The sequence below is a fragment of the Glycine max genome, chromosome 6 (genome assembly GCF_000004515.6).
Source record: "Glycine max cultivar Williams 82 chromosome 6, Glycine_max_v4.0, whole genome shotgun sequence".
Lineage (NCBI taxonomy): Eukaryota > Viridiplantae > Streptophyta > Magnoliopsida > Fabales > Fabaceae > Glycine > Glycine max.
The window spans coordinates 20,325,907-20,340,726 of NC_038242.2; the positions used below are offsets into that span (position 1 = coordinate 20,325,907).

The following is a 14,820-nucleotide window of genomic DNA, read 5'->3' on the forward strand; positions in this document are numbered from 1 at the left end:
AGACAGAGTTTTCATAAAGGCAAAATTCTCCAAAAAAAAGGAATAAAAAGGTTATCCAATATTATTCCAAAATTCTCCAAGGGCATTTTCCTTCTTTTGGTCATGCATCTCACTAGAAATTTAAAAGAGACCTTAAACAGATAAACTAATCTACTAAGCACATGACCTATCATGAGATGAGATACTATAGGAACCAATAATATCACTAGAAAACAAAAGCAAAGTTTTATATAATAAAAATTAATTTAGTACACAGAAACAAAGGAAAAAGAAAAGGAGAGAGAAATCTTACTCATCAACCATGGAAGCAATCTCCTCTGGATTGTCAATAGCATGTTCATTCAAAGCACCCCCTGACCTAAAAATTTGTAAACTAAAAACCGTTAACTAAACTCTACATGCAGGTGATCGATTCCTCTCGCATATCTCTATTGCCTTGATTCATGGCTAGTGGTTATAAATACAAGGACAACTTGTGCAACCTATTTTACAAAATCCATTTATATAAACGTTTCTGTTTAATTAGCTAAATTAATTCATCATCACCATCATTCTATTTTTTACTATTCAATCAGTCACACACAAAAAAATGAGAATAAAAGGAAAGAAAACATTCACTTCATTAAAATCAACTTGTTTAATTTGCTATTAGTAATGAAGATATATAAACATTGGGCAGCATTCACCTTAATTTCCATTATCTATGCGAAGCATATTCAATTTTCATATTCGCAAATAATTTTATATAAGCTATTTATATTTATATATTTACACAGTCATTGTTTGAATTTCTGCACACAAAACTCAGAAATGTGTGAGTTTTGTACAATAATTAATCCCATTACCTAAGCATAATTCCTACTAGAGTCAATTAAACCTAAATAAGTGGGAAGGTCGTTCCGGGGGTACTTAATCGGTATCGAAACACAAATTATACCTGCCACACTTTGACTTGGGAATTTTAATATTATAATGTATATAATAATAATAAAAAAACAAAAAGATTGATGACCTTAATAGAAAAAATTCACGTGTCTTTCCCTACAAATACTTTGCAGTTGTTGCCACTTTTCTTCACTACAAAGTTATTAAAGGTAGTCCAGGTAGGAAGATATCAAGGGGGAAATGGTGCAATGATTAACACTTTAACATTATGTCATTTTATCTGATTAATAAAAGATTTCAAAATTTAATATAATAATACATACATAGAAAAAAGGACCCATCTATCTTCAATGGTATACTTAACAACCCAAACATGTAATATCAAATATTTCACTGCCTCTTGTGCTTCATTTCGGGGAGGGGCGGCAGCGGGGTGCAGAAGGCATAACATGATTCTTAAGCTAAAATATTAATTTAGCTCTCGCCTCATCACGAACACATGCAAAAAAGCATAACAAATTTTACATAATTATATTAATTAATAACTTATAGGATATACATATTTTTATGGGATCAATTGAAATTAAGGGTTAATGGACACTAGATGTCAAACTTTGTACAGTTACTCTTTAATAACTGTTTATAAAAAAAGTGTATTTTATCAATCCAACCATTAGATTTAAAGTTCTCTTAAAGTAAATTAAGTCCATGAAATTTATGTTTTCAAAATTAAATAATCCTCCATCACACCTGCATCTCTTTCTTTTAAAATATGATATGCTATTTAAACTATAAGTTGTTAGATTATATGCTATTTAAATTATAAACTATGTATAGTTTTTCAACAAAAATTTAAAAGGGAGGGGGGGGGGGGGAGTTTCTTATGTAAGATATCGAGTAATCATTTGAAAATCAAAGTAATGACAAGAAGACTAAAGATAAAGACAATGAATTATAACTTGTAACTATTGATCATTTTAACTAATACTATCAGCCCATATCACATGTCGATAAAGAAATAGGGAAAATAATACCTTTTCCTTCGTTTCTAACCACTGCTTCTACTTGTTGATGCTGCTTCTTGTATTTCTCCATTATTGTTTCCCTTCTTCTTCTACTCTCTTCTTTGATCCTGTTGAGATCTTCCTCTTCTTGCTCAGGCAATTGCAATGTATCCTCCTCTAAGTCATCTGGTTCAACCTTACTGCTACAATCAATATACATAAAAAAATAAGTATGTTATTCAAGAAGGAACTTAAAAGAGATAAAAAAAAATGGATAGAAGAAAACTCAGATGTTTAATAAAGTTATAATATAGTTAATGAAGCATACCTTGTTAGTTTGCTTTCATCCACTTCTGCAGTGCTTCCCATTGAATTATAAACCTTTACAGGATTATCAGAATTTCATTTTCTTTCCCAATGGTATTCATTTTCTTCATGCCTTGAATGTTATAAACCTTGTTAGTTTGCTTTCATCCACTTATGCAGTGCTTCCCATTGAATTATAAACCTTTACATGATTATCAGAATTTCTTTTTCTTTCCCAATGGTATTCATTTTCTTCATGCCTTGAATGTTTTCTATATCTATCTCCGTTGTCATTACCATCCTCATAACGCAGATGCCTATCCTCTTGTTTCTTTTATTTGTGCAAGTCTCTATCCACATCTCTATCCCTACTCCTATCTCTATCCTTGGCCTCTCGATTGTGATGTGCTTTCCTCACATTAGCCTCCACTTTCAGAGGATGAATTCCTATTGTAATGTGCTTTCCTCACATTAGCCTCCAGTGTTTCATCATCAAAGTCTCCTTTTAGTTTCTCATTACTTTTAAAATGTCCAAGTTCCCCATTGTGCCACTTATCCCCTTTGGAAGATTTAGGATCCAAAAAACCATTGCCCACGCCATCTGTACAAGCTTGAGCATGCTTTCCATCCCGAGTCTCAAAACTTGAACAATTACGAGAGACATCATCTTGTGCATTGATTGCAGGACTAATAAATTTATCATCCCTAATGTCCTCATTTCTAGTTACTGAAATTTTAGTAAGGTGTCCCTGTCCAAGAAATTGAGTGCAAATGCATAGCAGAAAATCAGAGTGCTTGAGGTAATGCTAAATGAATTACACATTGCATTTAAATCAGTCCATGAACAAAAATAAATTTACAAAACTCATAACCAGCTCTTACAAATTAACTGTAAGCCACCAGTCTTCACTGAAACACCTAGAGAGACTTCTTTTGCAATTCACTCATGTTCGTGTAGTGCAACCAGGTTCTTACATATCTATGAGACACTGACAGGGTACTATACCAAAGCTCTCAAGAATAAAAAAAAAACTCGTCCGAAAACAAAGAATCACAGTGCTCTGTTTGGCCACCAAGAGTAACTGAGATACACTGAAACACTTAAATTAATGATAAAAAATCGCAACCAAAACAACACAATTACGAAATAAAAAATTTCTTTCAAATCCATTCCAATGGCCTCTACTTTCTTCGCAACCAAACATATGTCATGTGTATCAATCCACAAAATTTAATTTAAATCAAATAAATAAACAACCAAATTCAATCATAACATACCAAATTTTGATTATCATATCAAACATCTCGATCTCTTGTCACCTTGATTTCACCGGGTTCAGCATCAGATTCCGTCTCTTGTTTCCCAACCTCGCCGTCGAGAACCTCATCTTCAAGGATCTCTCCCTCCTCCACATTGTCGTCGTCAGGGAGATGCCCGTGCGGAGTTGGAGAAGGAATCGCACCAATTGTTCGATCATCGAATTTAATCTCTTCGGTGCATTTTTTGCTCTCGTGGCAGTGGCGGTGATGAAGGTACCGACTTTGTCAACGCCATCCATAGTTTTGTGGAGGATGATGACGATGCCGATGCCGCATATGAAAGGAAGAGAGGTCCCGACGGCAGCGATGCAAAATGCTTTTCAGTCACTCCAGCGAATGGAGTGGAGATCAAGCTCCAGACCCAAAAGGAAGAGGAAAAAAAGAGTGGAGGGAAATAGTGGACGGAGAAATGAAGAGTCAAGCAAGGGAGAAATGAATAGTGGAGGCTAGGGATTTCAAATTAAAGTACACGTGACAAAAAAAACATCGACGTTTTTATATAAAAACCTGGCGTCGTGCGTGTTCCCCTAGCACATTCTAAGGCGGTTTCGTAAAACCGTCTTAGAATGTGTGTCATAAAAAATATTCTTCTTAATTACAAAACTGTCACCACTTAACATTCTAAGGCGGTTATGTATAACCGTCTTAAAATGCGCATCGTAAAAAATGATTTTTAGTAGTGTTATAAAATGTCAATATTAAAGAAAGAGGACAAAAATCAAACACTTATGTCTATTAGATTTGAATTTAAATTCCAATGACTGATTTGAATTTCAATTTAATACAAAAAATAATTTGCATATGAAGAAATATAAATTGTTTACATACCATCATTTGGATGCACCTCTCTACTAATCTCTTTCTTTTTTCCAAGTTATATTGTGTTTTTGTAGTGTCTACCCTCTTTTCATATTTTTGCATCTATCTTTTGAATATTTTTATTTTTTACAATGGGAAAATCTACGCATCAGAAAAATAAATATATCACAAAAGTGAAAATAAAAATCAACAAAACTCAGTATCAAAAGTCTTGCATGTGTGTAGGACCAAAACTTTGAAGTATGCGATTGTGGAGAGGCTCTCACTATATAATGCAATATGTGATTAGGGGAGTGTCCTGCAATTCGGTCTTTCATGTAAAGATGCTTGCACATCCCCAAATTCATTTGACCGAGTTTTCATCGAGTGTCGCACGATTCAGAGGGTTTGACCGAGGTTTCATAGAGTGTCATGTGATTCAAGGTTTGATGCGAAGAGGCTCGCACAAGCCCAAATTCGTTTGGTTGAGGTTATCGTCGGTTGCCATATGTGATTAGAGGTCATGCGATTCGGCCTTTGATGTGAATATGATTCATAAAATACTGTTGCTATAGCATCATCATCATAATCATGAACGTAAAATCTCTAATATTGACAAAAATCTGAAGAAAGCGAAACACGAATGAATGAAGCGATCGAATTTCAGAAGGTTCTTTTGCGTCGAAGATCTGGGAAAGGACAAAGTTATATGTGAAAAACCTTGAGATGAAGAGCAGGTACGTAGAAGGGAATGTAGAAGACTGGGGCATTTGGAGGTGAGTATCATTCAATTGAAATGTATTGTATAGGGTTTTGGAAGATTGTGAGTATCACTCAATAGAAAAATGTTTTTCTTCTTTCACATCATCATTTTCACTGACGTGGAAATGTAATATGAAATAGCTCAGCTTTTATATATTATAAATAGATTAAAAAGCATATGATCCTATGTCCATCTTCAATTAAATTGAAAAGCATAGTAATATACACACATGTTCCAGTTTGAGTACCAAAGAAAATGAGAACACTGGTCTTCCTTGAACAAATATCAAATTCCTTCAACAAAAATTTCAGTGTCGTGAGTAGCTTCTACTCCTTGCTTCGATTTGAAGATTTCTTTCATGCTAACACATGAAGCCCATTCAAAAAAACATATTGTCGCAACATGGTTGGTGATCCTCTATTGTGCGATGCGATGACTCTGGTCTTACGCGACCATGGTTGATGGAGTCACTACATATCATCGCGAGCCACTTATGTTCCTTGCTCCAATCAGAAGGTTTCTTCAGCGCAAACAAGTGAAGCACAATCACCAATGTTGAACTTTCTCTTGGCTCTCCTTCAATTTCTAGCTCCTCCTGTTGAAACCGACCACATCCTTTGAGACGTGAACACACTTTGACTCTCTCTCTCTCTTTATGTCTCATGATTCACTATATCATTTTGTGCAGTTAAAGTTCAAGCAGAAATCATGCGTTCAAATGTCCGATTAGACTTTTTTATTCTCTAGCTTTTATTTTAATTTTATATTGATCTTTATTCTATAGTTATGGAGGAAATTTAAATTGTTCCCGTCCCTTTGTTCTCCATTAGCCTTTCTCATTCATTTTGATTTTTTGCATTCCCACAACATGTTGCTGCCCTGGAGAAATTGGTGCCTACGGTATGCATTATCCCTCATGTTTCTCCTTCTTTTATATTCACACCCTGTTAGCATACTCAATTAGGTTTATCTCACCAACAAGACGTATCACGATTAAGCAGTTGCAGTTGATTACGCAACTAATTTAGTTTATCTCACCGAGGAGAAGATTTATCTTCCTTATTGGGTAGTTTTGACAAAACAAGTAAAATTTCATGTTTTTATTTGATTGTGCTATTGTTCAAGTTTTGACAACACAAGTGAAACTTCATGTTTTTATTGGTTGGGAATATTTCAGCCAAATGTTTATGTATAAAAGCTTTCTTGGTAGAAGAGTAGCTCAATGTGCAGTTTAAAGACTTATATTTGGAAGTCAATAAGCTTGGGAGATTGATGCAATAACAGGTCCCGCTAAAATCTTCCAAATATGATAGTTATACCACTTTTTGGACTCTATATAGGCCAGTTACTTTTTTTAGTTGGGAAGTTGATTGATTATTTTTTTCTTTGGTTGTTGTTTAATCATATTTTTTGGCAACAACAAAAGCCTGATATCTTAAGAAAAATATACATATTTAATCTCAAGAAAATACATTTGGTTCAATCAAATTTACAATAGTAAGTCTATTTTTCAATTGTTAAATAACATTTCTAAATTTAAAATGTGACAGAAATTCACTTAATATGATAAAAACTAGGTTAATAATCTAATAAATTCTATAAATAAATATTACACTATTTGCTTAATATTTTAAAAAAGTTATTATTCTTTTCAGATTTAAATTTATTTAGTTTTAGATTTAAAAAAATCTAATTTACCATGTATAATTTGTCTCATGCATAGCAGATCATCCAACTAGTATTTAACAAATGTCAAGACTCTAACACCAAATGTCAAGAAAACAGATGAATGCTTCCGATGGGTCAAAGTTGAAAAATGTAAATATCATATTACCCATTTATGCTACATATTTAATAAACCCCGTGGACTTAAATAGATAAGCAATTTGATAACTTGCACAAACTATCAATTATATAACAGATGCAAACAAAAGAAATGTGCAATCCAAGGAAATAAGAAAAGTGCACAAGCTATCAATTGTATATCAGATTGGCATTCCCTCATCATTTATTGCCTTGTATGAATGTGCATGTAACAAATAGAAAGTTTGAATGGCACATGTTTATGGAAGTTTCTTCAATCACCAAGCAAAACATAAACAATAACAAACCAAATGTAAATCATCCACAAACCAGGCCTAACATCCTCCCTAAGGTCTGAGTCGGTACAGAGTTGTCGACTATTCTAGTGAGTTATCATTAAAAACATAAGAGAAACAGAGACCCACGAGTCCTATAAATGAAAATTTATCACGCACACAAACAGTGAAACCCCTTAGTCTCCAAATTCCCTCTCCAAATCCTTAATTTTCCCGAACATGACCACAACCATCTAACTCACGCATGCGTCCAACCAAATCACACAGAAGTGAGATTAACTGTGTCAATTTTGACTGAGTCGTAATTATTGGCAACACAGTTATAACAATGAGCAACCAGACAAACTATTTCACATGACTCTTCCCAAATAGACACCCAAGTCAGAAGGACAACGACCAAAGAGGAAAAGAACGACGAACAAGAAACAAACAGAAACCAAACCTGCAAAGGAAGCTCTTTAATCTTTCATTACTCGCCAATTTTTTCATTATCTTTCTGGGCATTGATTACTTGTTTACCTTTGTCAAAGAGCATATCTCTTGACATTTCTTTGTCAACTACATAAGACCCATCTCTACCTTAAATATATACAATCCGAAGTACGTGATTGATTACCTATACCAAATTTACGCCTATGTTCAGACCAAAGAACTTTAAATACAACAAAGAAACAGAAAAAACATTGCTTAATTGCTAACATTGTTTTCAGACTTGAATACTCTTGGATGCTCCTGAACTATGTGATGCTTCAAACCGAGCCGTGAACCCAACCGTTGTGTGTCTTATTGATCTTTGTCTCACAATATTAACATATTCTGGATCAGTTGTTTGGCCATCATTTCGTATCCACTGTATCATTTGATGGAACGTGGGGAAAAACCGCATTTGGATCGAAGCGTAGGCGAAGTATGGAAGGAGTGAAGCAACAAGCACAAGCAAAGTGATGAGCCAGTAAGATGGTGCTGGTGCACAAGCTTCAATCAAGACCTTATAGGCAGTGGTTGATAGAGAAGGGTCCATGGTTCCATACACTAAGAGGAATATGTACCAGAAAAGAATGCCACCCCATATGAATAAATGTTGTATGTAAGTGAAGTAACTAATGGACAATGCCATTTGGGAATTCACCACCCACACAACACAAGTGTACATGGTGGCACCAAGAACTTCAAGATCAGCAACTTCCCCGGCTTTACGGAATGCTTGATTCTCCATTCCGTTGATGCAGAAGAAGAATATTATGGTAGCACTCAAGACTCCGTTGAAAGCCCAACCGAGGATCCGTTTCCAGCTGAATAGGACATTTTGTACACCTTCTTGATATAATAATGGGAACTGCAAAATGAATTAATTCATAAAGAAAGATGTACATGTGATTTATGTTATGTATATAAGGAAAGAAATTTCATCAAACAGATTCACTGAATGGCATTAAAGAGAAATTGAATATAATATAAAGGGATATACACCTTGTGGCATAGTCTAGCAGAAACATCCTGGTCAAACACTCCCAAGGCAATTACAGGAAGAGAAGTGAAGAATACGTTATATAGTGAGAGGTACCAATCATTGTATGCAGCTTGCCCCGAGAACGACGCATAGATCTCGTAGAAGAAGAGGGTGAAGCCGAAGGCAATGTTCTTGTAAAAGAAGTAGCAAATCTGCCAAATGAAAATATAGGTTAACATATTTCTATTAATTGAAGGAGAGGAGAAGAATCATAGGTTAAGAAGCTTCGGTCCGGGCCAAATATTTGTCTGGATACAGACAGTGAGACAAGGTTGTTTATGAAGTTGTCTTACCATAATGCTTCACAAAATATTCATTCCAACCAAAGAATCTATGTTTGAAGTACTGATGTCAATGAGAGATTTCTTGTAACTGAATTGAGTATTGAAATAAGGACAGATTCTGTGTGAATATATATTTAATAGAGTAGCCTATGCTTTAATGTTGTTTTTAAAGGCAAATTTGTTACCATTGATGAGATTCTTCTGTAACACCAATGCCCATGCACAAGAAGTAAACGCTCTAGAAACCGAAATTGGGCAATTGCGATATCACTCGACATTACAGCCTGAAAGTTTTATAGTAGCAAGGGAGAAATAAGAATTCAAGATCTATAATGTACAGAAAAAAAAAAAAAAGGTCATGATTATAGGAAGGTAAACAAAAAGAATTTGTTGTAAGAAGGATATTTCAGACTTACCTGCATTCCTTCAACACCACTGATACCGATCCCAATGTCTGCTTCTTGAAGCATTCCAACATCATTTGCTCCATCACCAATTGCTAGAGTTGTACTGCCAGTTTTAACCTTTACCAATCTAGTAACCTGCAGTATTATAATAGAAATACCTTAACAGATTGAACACATGAATATCACCATCTATAGGAGGTGACAAGCGCTGACCCTTATTAGCATATTACTTTGCAGTAAATGTCTCTTTGCCACATTGGCTAATAATAAATTTCAAGTTAAATAAATCTGTTATTTTATTTCACATATACAAATATGCTTCAATAAACGAAGGGAAACCAAAGACTATAACCAAGGGGGTTTAACTCAGTGGGTTGAGTAGGGTGCGTGAGTGTTGTAAATCCCCTTATACTATGTTCAATTCCTACGGATAAAAAAACCTATAAAGTACATGGAAAACTTACAAGTGCTTTCTGCTTGGGAGATGAACGACAGCATATGACAGATGCACAGCCAGCAGCAAGTGTAAGAAATAAGTCCTTTACATCATCTTCTAGTGCATAAGTGAGAGACTTCCCATCAATGATAAGAGCTAATGCCTCAGAGTTTTCATCAGATTCAGCAAGTAATTCCTTTCCATTCGTTAATTGATGAATAACACTTACCTTAACTGCCTAAAGAATCATAAAGTTTCCATCAAAATCATACATCTAATACCCTCGTGTTCAATGGTTAAAAGACTAATTTATTGTATGGTGATATGCCTTTGTGCTCAATTACACTACAGATCAAAAAAATATATTGTCTTGAAATGAAAAATATTTTAAAGGACTTTCTCATGCGTGTGCCTTGATTTACATGTATTGTGTATGGGGTAGAACTGTTATTATGTTTTGTTTTCTTGTAATCATATCACATGCAGAAATTATTAGAGCTGGGATTTACCGCTGCAGCAGCAGACTTGTCCTCCACTTTCTCCAGTGATTTGGTTTCTGGAGTGTCTGAACTAATTATAATTTGCTTCATTCCTTGTCTGAGTAAACTACAAGCAAACCTGCAGTCACAGAGAAATCATTCAATCAGTGATGTCGTGTTATAATTTCAAAGGATGTCAAAATCTATTGAAATGCTTTAACTTACCCAATATTGATTGCTGTCTCCATTTTATCACCAGTCAGAACCCATAGCTTAATTCCTGCCTGTGCTAGCTTGTCAATGCATTCAGGAACCTAAATGACAGAGAATCATAAGAACACTCACAAGTTGTTAGGACTTATGACAGTTTACAACATGGCTAATTTCAAAGTACACACACATAAATTTGAAAAATGGAAAAGCCACTAATGTCTGAAAGAGAAACATTGTTTAACATACCCCATTTTGAAGTTTGTCTTCAACTGCAGTAGCACCAAGAAGAATTAAATCCTTCTCAATCTTTTCTGATATTTCCTCCACAATTTGCTCTCGATCTGCACTCACTAAGTTTTTGGCCTCCATAAATTCTTCATTGAATAGATTGTACTCTTCTTCATCAAGTTCCCGATACGCAAGTATCAAGGTCCTCAAACCAGCATCAGCATATTCATCAATGTGCTGCTTAGTCTTCTCTTCAAACTCCCTTCCATTCCTTGCAAGTCGTTCAAACATGACACTGATAGTAAAAGCCACAAACAAAATAAATTTAATATTTTGAACATCTGAAACAGAATGAAGGTACTCACATAGTGTATTTAAAATAGTCATGCACTATACTGAATTCACACTTACAAAAAAAAGTAGGCAATGCTTGCATTGCTTTGTTTCAAAAAGTAGGTAACTAACTAACTAACCATATACCAAGTGTGAACTTCTCCTTAGAAAAGTGTCAACAGGATTTACAAACCTGTCTGCTCCTTTGCTAAATAGTAGCAGTTTCCCCTCCTCATCTCTTACAATTACAGACATCCGCTTTCTTGTACTACTAAACTCTAATATATTCAAAAGTTTGTACGACCTGCAAAAGTGAAATTATATTCTTGTTTTATGCATAACCAACTCTTCAAGTTTCAAATTGCCGATAAATGTAAGATATAGAAAATCAAGCTGACACATACAAGAACAGAAACCTCACCTTTCTGTTGTTTGGCCTGATCTCGGATTGAACTCATGCAGTGAAATATTTGTCTGTGTCCTTTCATAGAACTCAAAACCAAGTTCTCTGGCTGCAACCACAAAAGCTGCCTCATCAGGTGACTCAGCTTCATATGAAACTTTACCGATTTCTTCATCAACTTCAGGTATTGCAGTATGGCATACTGCCAACAACCGCAGAAAGTTCTGGATTACATCGGCGTGAGGTTCGTTGATCCAATTTCCCTTCATGATCCTTTCATCCATAAAGTTAAAACCTTTAATGGAAGACTTTGGAACATTTCCATCTTCTGTCAACTCTTGACTTAAAGGTACTCCTTCTCTCCTGGCTAGAGCTCTCTCAACTTCTGTAACTCCTTGGCCATACGCAATCCCAGCAATAGAACACTTGATGAATTCCATAGAGTTGCAAGTCAAAGTTCCTGTTTTATCTGAAAGTATAGTATCAACTTGGCCAAGTTCTTCATTCAAATTCGAGGTACGAGCATGTGCTGGCCGGTCAGCTTCCTCATAATACATGTGCAAATCCTGGTTGATGAAAATGCTTTGAAGAACTTTCACAACTTCAATGGAAACGTACAAAGAAATTGGAATCAAGTAACTATACAACATAAGTGCAGTCAGGAAGTGCAGCATGGCTGCGACTGGTGCTTTCTTTGGATCAAAGTAAATTGTGGTGTCATCTGGTCTGAGGTACCATCGCTTCATAACTCCATTTTCAAGGTCCTTCCTCGTTGCAATCCCGAAGAAAATTGAACCAATAAAAGAAATTAAAAATAAGACTAAGAACAGAAAGTAGATGATCTTATCCATCCGCTTCTCAACTGTGCTTCTCTTGGATGGAGGTTCTGTTGAATTCTGCATAACCTTTGTATCATGGCCTGTAAAGATTACCACACCGTAGATGAACTCGGTGTTCCTTAGCTTTGAGTCCCTAAGCAGTAGATGCAGAGGTGAAAGAGGATACAATTGATCTTCAAGCTCCAAACTGCCTACAAACGAGTACAAATTTGCATTTGGATCTTCGCATTTGATAATAGCCTTGAAATTTTGAAAGCTTGAATCTTCTTGCAACTTTGAAGTTTCTTCAAGTGATTGTTTAACTTTTAGATTTGTTTCTCCATCAAGATTCATGGTCTCTACATAGCAAATTGCATCGTCATAGCTTGATGAAAGTAAGATGAGATCAGCAGGGAAAAATTCATCCTTTTCAACCTTTACTATGTCCCCGACTTTCAAATCCTTCCATTTAGAATAGTCAAAAACACCATCTCCACGGTGCACTTTAACCTTTCTATTATTCATATCAATATCCTGATGAAATTCACAAGACTACATTACAGACCTAATAATAATTAACAGGAGCATAAAAATAAGGAACCAAAAGAATTTTCCAGAAAGGAAAAGTTGGCAAAAAGCAACACAATAGTGCTATCTCTTCACTCTGTTCCAAAATGAGAATTTTTAACAACACACTCTAATAAACTTTTTCTAAAACACTTATTCACCAAAATATATCAGGATTCACAAAATCATGCAGATCTCACTTCCTATTTAGCAATTTCTCCATATTCTATGATAAAAAAAAATGTACTTGGGCTTTAAGTATGAACATATTTGAAAAGACAAGAGAATCAAAACCACATGTGGATTGTGGACATTCCTAAAATAACTCAAGCCATGAGTTCACCGCAGAAGAGGCCACTTTTCCCCTCACAACTCCCTCGCCACAGTAACCCTCACTAGAATTTTCCAAAAACCAATTCTTAAAATAACACACAAAACATCTGCGGTCAAAACTGCAAAAATAATGCATATTCAAAACTTTCAATCAACCATATATATTCACTTTGCATAGAGAACAGAACAGCATCTTAACCACAAATTTGAAGCCAAATCAGACACAATCATCACAAAAAACATTACCTGCTTTTTCCTCTTCCAATCCTCAACAGCCTCTTTCCCCATTGTAGCAGCAACCACAACCACAAGAGGAACAACATTGCTGACAGCCGAGTAAGGAGAAACCGGGAAAAAAGACAGAATTGCACAGATAAGGAAGTAAAAATTGGCAACCCTCCTGAATTGCTCAAACAAGGACTTGGGAAGGAAAGTGGCCACTGTATACTTAGTAGTACTCACATAATTGTCACCATAGCTCACAAGACTCCCCTCACCGCGTTCCGCTTCGTTGCAGTACACTATCCTTGAGAATCCAGGACCGCCTATGAGTGAATGCTCCCCTTTGAATGAAGCTTTTCCACAAGAGAATGCATGGATTCTGCTGAAGTGGCGCCTCCTCCTTCTACCATTACCTTCCATAACTTCAACAACTTTGCTTCTCCAAAAGCTTACAACTTATAATAGTACAAATTATAATCACAATACATTACAAGTTTACAACCTTGCATAATTCCCCTCTTAAATAAGCTTCAGACTTGAAAATCCTTAAAAAAAAAAAAAAAAAAAAAAAAAAAACAGATTTGCAGAGATCAACTAGTTTTGTTCACTTTATCCCAAGGCAGCACCAAACACAGTCACTGTCGATAGGAAGGCCAAGAAAGAAAGAAACACGGCATTATCGAACCAATAAAATGAAAAGAAAAAGGGCAATTTTTGTTAGAAAAGATTAAAAGAAGTTCATTGTGTACTATAAGGTAAGAGATATGTGTGTGTTGAACCAAAAATGCACCTGTCCTATAATGATTGAAGCAGAAAAAGACAAGAATACGGAGGCCAGAAAGATTAAGAATATATATGTGTGCAGTGTTCAGAATTGAAAAGAAGAACTTTGTAGTGAAATAATTATAAGTGAAGCAGCATAGAAAATGTTGTTTGTTTCTTTGGGTTAGTAGCTGAAATCAGACAGGTATATCAGTTTGACTTGTAGCTAAGAACGAAGAAAAGACTTAAAACGTGCACATGCTGCTATTGGATCTTCCCTGGTAATGAGTTCAAACACTCAACAACTTCAATAAATATAATGCTGGTCTTGCAAATCACAATCCGAAGATTAAAAAGAATTAGATTATTTATTATTTCAAAAAGTAAATAATAATTAGTTTTTAACACGTTTGATACGATAAATATTTTTTTTAATAAATTTTTTAGTTTTATTTCTTTAGCTAATGTTACTATTTAGTTATTTATTTTGTTCCAGTAATTTTCTTTAATGTTTTGTTTGGATAGAGAGTGAAATAAAGTAGAAAGAAAAAAAAAAAGAGGGCTATAAATAAAAAGAAAATTAAGTAAAAAAGATGTATCGTTTGGATGAATAAATATAAAAAAAGAAAGTAATATATATATATATATAT

General features: G+C 34.9%; 1 protein-coding gene across 3 annotated transcripts; it reads right to left on the reverse strand.

Moving 5' to 3' along the window:
• Window positions 1-7,618: 7,618 nt before the first annotated feature.
• Window positions 7,619-14,463, reverse strand: LOC100777629 (putative phospholipid-transporting ATPase 9). 3 transcript variants are annotated; one of them, XM_006581980.4, is made up of 12 exons: window positions 14,199-14,463; window positions 13,433-14,046; window positions 11,487-12,820; window positions 11,259-11,369; window positions 10,751-11,027; window positions 10,517-10,605; window positions 10,322-10,430; window positions 9,841-10,050; window positions 9,386-9,511; window positions 9,155-9,253; window positions 8,646-8,837; window positions 7,619-8,511 (listed from the first exon to the last, which is right to left on the reverse strand). In XM_006581980.4, the coding sequence occupies exons 2-12, from the start codon at window positions 13,826-13,828 to the stop codon at window positions 7,882-7,884; spliced, it is 3,573 nt and encodes a 1,190-aa protein (XP_006582043.1). In that variant the 5' UTR covers window positions 13,829-14,046; window positions 14,199-14,463; the 3' UTR covers window positions 7,619-7,881. The 3 variants fall into 3 exon arrangements, with proteins under 3 accessions (XP_006582043.1, XP_006582044.1, XP_040872750.1); XM_006581981.4 differs by having other exon boundaries at window positions 13,433-13,511; window positions 13,649-14,463; XM_041016816.1 differs by having other exon boundaries at window positions 13,433-14,463.
• Between the last annotated feature and the right edge of the window lie 357 nt (window positions 14,464-14,820).